At 43.5% G+C, this 4,142-nt stretch overlaps 1 protein-coding gene across 1 annotated transcript; it reads right to left on the bottom strand.

Moving 5' to 3' along the window:
- Positions 1-1,068: 1,068 nt before the first annotated feature.
- LOC123159969 (uncharacterized) lies at positions 1,069-2,607 on the bottom strand. The gene is made up of 2 exons (XM_044577777.1): positions 2,495-2,607; positions 1,069-2,414 (listed from the first exon to the last, which is right to left on the bottom strand). The coding sequence occupies exon 2, from the start codon at positions 2,381-2,383 to the stop codon at positions 1,244-1,246; it is 1,140 nt and encodes a 379-aa protein (XP_044433712.1). The 5' UTR covers positions 2,384-2,414; positions 2,495-2,607; the 3' UTR covers positions 1,069-1,243.
- Between the last annotated feature and the right edge of the window lie 1,535 nt (positions 2,608-4,142).

The raw sequence follows: 4,142 nt of genomic DNA, 5'->3' as shown, positions 1-4,142 counted from the left end.
CAGACCTTACTATATAAAATACCCAAAGAAAGACCAGACTTAACTGAGAATGGAATTTTAGAGAACATTCACTTATACATTCAAAGAAAAATTGTTAATATCATGGAAAAATACAGTGATTTGAACACATCTCGCAGAATATATCACACTAAATGTCTAAGCTATATATATAATTTCAACTGACATTGTGGATGTGATGGTAGTAGAAGAAAAACACATGGTAGAACAATTATCATTAAAACCAAGAGGTTAGCAATTAATTGGTGCAATCCTATAACTTTGGGCCAAGAATGTTCATATTTCAGTCGATCTACTAAAGGGGTTTTATGGTATCTCGGTCTATGTCGTTAATTGACCATTTCGACCATTGATACAATTCACAGTAGTAAACAATTCTCAGGAGCAAAAGGGTAAATGATTTAAGGGATCTTTCAAAAAGAAATTGCATCAGTAAAACTTAGGAAGGCATAATTGCATATCCAGGCCCAAGCTTCCATGCATGTTTCCCATCACATGTATGCAGCCATGTATGCCAAGCAAGGCTGGCCTCAGATGGGTGCCATGAATTTGCCACCCAGTCGTTATCAATATCTTGAGCGCCATATCAAAGTTAAAAATTCTTGTTCTTGACATGAGAGCAGATCTACCACGCGACATAAAGAAAGCATGACCAGCCTGCCAGACAAACCAAATCTTAAGCCAAGATTATTTTATTCTTATACACAAGTACATCTCAGCCACCAGCGGAACACATGAAACATAATTATTTCTGCCAAACTGCTGTGCGGACGATAAACAGGCTGCACGACAGCTGCAGCCAGTCATCCCTTTGTTTGGTTTATTTATTATTATTAGTCCTTCCGAGGGGCTTAAATTTGACCCAAAAATTGACTCATAAAACACAAAATATATGCCATAAAAAATATCATTGAAATTCATATTCAAATGAAGTTCCCAATGGTAATACATTTTGTGGCATATAACATATAATTTGTGAGTCAAATTTTGGGTCAAAGTTAGGTTAAAAAATCGAGATGTAAACCCAAACAGAAGTATCTTACATGACTGTAATCTACTAGAAGGGGACAGACGAATGCATAACAAAACCAAGAGTTCTTACATGACTGTCATCTAATAGGAAGGGGACAGGCGAATGCATAACAAAACTAAGGGTTCTTACATCACTGTCATCTAGTACTAGGAAGGGAACATGCCAATGCATAACAAAACCAACAGTACTAAGTCAAAGTACCCAGTTGATCACGTCCTTGACAAAAGAGTAACATGTGGACTTGTGCTTGATCATGCGGAGGCCATTGTCATCGCCGCGCAAAATCTGTACGCCAGTGAGCACCGCAAACTCCTCATCAGATGTTTCATCGACCTCAATAGTCTTGGCAACACAAAACTTGCCATCGCCAAGGTATACCAGTTCACAAGACGTTGCACACCAGCCCTCTTCCTCGGGTGGGTTCGGATCCTCAAAGTGCTGCAGAATGGGTGGTGGTTGTTTGTCCTCCATGGCAGAAAGGTCCAGAGCGCACAAGTGTTTATGGCCGTCTGCCGAGAAGCCGAACCATAGGTTGAACTCAGGGATGTACTTGGCTTCCCCATGAAAGGGCAGAGTCCACTCGCCGACGTGCATCCATTGCTCCACGTTCCTCGATGTGTCAAAGGAATAGGTGCCAGTGCGCGTGTCCTCAAATGACATATAGATGGTGGAGCACCTGTTGGTCTTGTTAACCATGCTTGTGTAGGAGGCGATGACGGAGGGTTGGTAGTCTGGTTCGAGGACGAATGGAGGCGGCCGAAGAACCCGCCAGCGCCAGCCTCTATGCATTTCGCGCACTTCTTGACCGCCGGTCCTAGGCCCGTGCTCAAGGACCTCGAAGCAGGAAACAGTGTAGTCCTCGCTGGAGCCATATGCATCCATAGACTGCCCGAGGTACCTCTCCATGACGTAGAGGCTGTTCTCGGCGGCGCCGGGTATGGGGATGGAGAGACACACGGGGTTCCACCCCTTGGGCTCGTTGATCCAGGGCAGATGAAGGAAGAGACGCTCGTCGGCATCGTACAGCATGCTTTCGCCGGCCACGTTTGCGCCTACGATCCTGCCTTCGCTGCCGCGGCTGCCGAGGAGCGCGAACAAATCCATGCCGCCCATGTTAGGCAGAGTGGTGGGGGATGGGGAGAAGCTCACCGCTGGCTCGGGAAGAGAAAGGGTCTGCATTTCCAGAGCACAATCCTTGGTCTTGTTCGCGATCGATGCTGCTGGCTCACCTCCCGATTCGTAGAAGAGATGCTTGTACGGGTCGATTCGCCGCACCGAATGGACGCCTGTGGAAGTATTCTTCACCACCACATTGAGAAGCCGCCGCATCATCTTCGATCGTCTGCGCCCCAATAATCGCAGCCTTGCAGATAAAAGGGAAAACAATGATCAATAGTTTGGTGAGACGCTTAAAAAGACAAAGGCTTTCGCCGAATAACATACCTGAAAACCAAATGATCAACGAACAAGGTGTTTTGCCAAGAGAAATAGGAGGGGATTGGTGCGGCGGCGGAGACTGGGAAGGGGGAGCTTAGGTCTTTTGGGATTACCCTAGTTCCGTCCTTCTTATTTTTTTTTGAGCAAATTCCGTCCTTCTTATATATACTACCATGGAGACTCTTTGCCTACATGGGCCCCTGGCCCAACTAGCAGAAAGCCTGGTTAGATTGCAAACTATCGCACGTCGCGGCAAACTGTCCGCACAGGGGTGCCCCCGACTGGACCGGCCCATTTTATTTTTCTTTTGTTTTTTCTGTCCTTTCTGTTTCTTTCGGCTTTTTATTTTTCGTTATTTTTTTATTTTTCCTTTTACTTTTATTTTTTATTCCTTTCATTTTATTTTTTATTTTTTGTTAAAACTTTTCAAAAGTTGTTCAGGTTTCAAGGAAATATTTTCCATTCCAAATATTTTTTGTAAATTTCAAAAAATGTTTGTGTTTTCAAATTTTGTTGGGACTTTCAAAAATTGTTTGGAAATTTAAACAATGTGTGTTTTCAAATTTTGTTAACGAGCTTCACAAAATCTTCATGTTTCAAAAATTGTTCACAAATAAAAAAAATATTTATGTTTTCTAGTTTTGTTAAGGAGGTCCAACAATGTTCCTGTTTTCAAAATATGAGCAGCAAGATAGTATCTCTCGTCGCTCCCCCCTGCACTGAAATCCTAGGATTTCCCGCTGCCACCGACCCTGCCTTTCTTCCAAGCCGACGACATGGGCACCGACGATGCTCGGTAGACACACTCCTCCCCCCGCCTTCCTCTACTCTGCCCCACCCCAGCCCCTCCTCTGTACAACGCGAGGGCTACACACAATCGTTGCTCGTCCTCTCAACAGGGGACTCCGACCAAGCTTCCTCACAATGTCGGTTAAGCTCCCCATCGCCGCGCCAAGTAGCTTGCCAAGCAGGCCGACCCAACAAGGTGAACAACTCCTCTGCCTTCTATCCCCTTCTTGTTATTCCTTGAGCACATGCTTGTTTTTTTAGTGTACGAAGAAGATTAGTTATCAGTGTATATAGAAAATATTGCTGTTATTTGAGTATATGAAACAAAAATGCTTGTATATGATGTTCTGTCATGAAGAAAGAATAGATAGTGTGGGTCTGACCTTGTTTAATTTCAGATTCTTGTATTTGTTTTGTATGAGTTGCCATGGTTGTATGTAGCTCATGATGTGTTGCCATGACTGTATGAATTGCCATGGTTGTATAGGACTCATGGTCTACTGCCATGAGTGTATGAATTGCCATGGTTGTATAGGACTCATGGTCTACTGCCATGAGTGTATGAATTGCCATGGTTGCACATAACTCCTGATGTACCACCATGAGTGTATGAATAAAAAAAAATCTTTTGTATTGGCACCAACCTTGTTTAATGGTGAATCATCCTCATCATCACATGATACAAAGTTGAAACGCAAACTAAGATAATTATCGCATGTGTGTGTCTTCATAACTATATTCGTGAGAGCAAACTAAGCGATCAACAATTCGACATGATTGAGATGGGATCTTATGCTCATGAAGAAAGCTTTTTTCATCACTTTGCACCAATTGATGAAGGAGATATGGGTACCATACGTGTTTC

This window comes from Triticum aestivum, chromosome 7B, assembly GCF_018294505.1.
Source record: "Triticum aestivum cultivar Chinese Spring chromosome 7B, IWGSC CS RefSeq v2.1, whole genome shotgun sequence".
Lineage (NCBI taxonomy): Eukaryota > Viridiplantae > Streptophyta > Magnoliopsida > Poales > Poaceae > Triticum > Triticum aestivum.
This window is presented reverse-complemented; position numbering and strand designations above follow the sequence as displayed.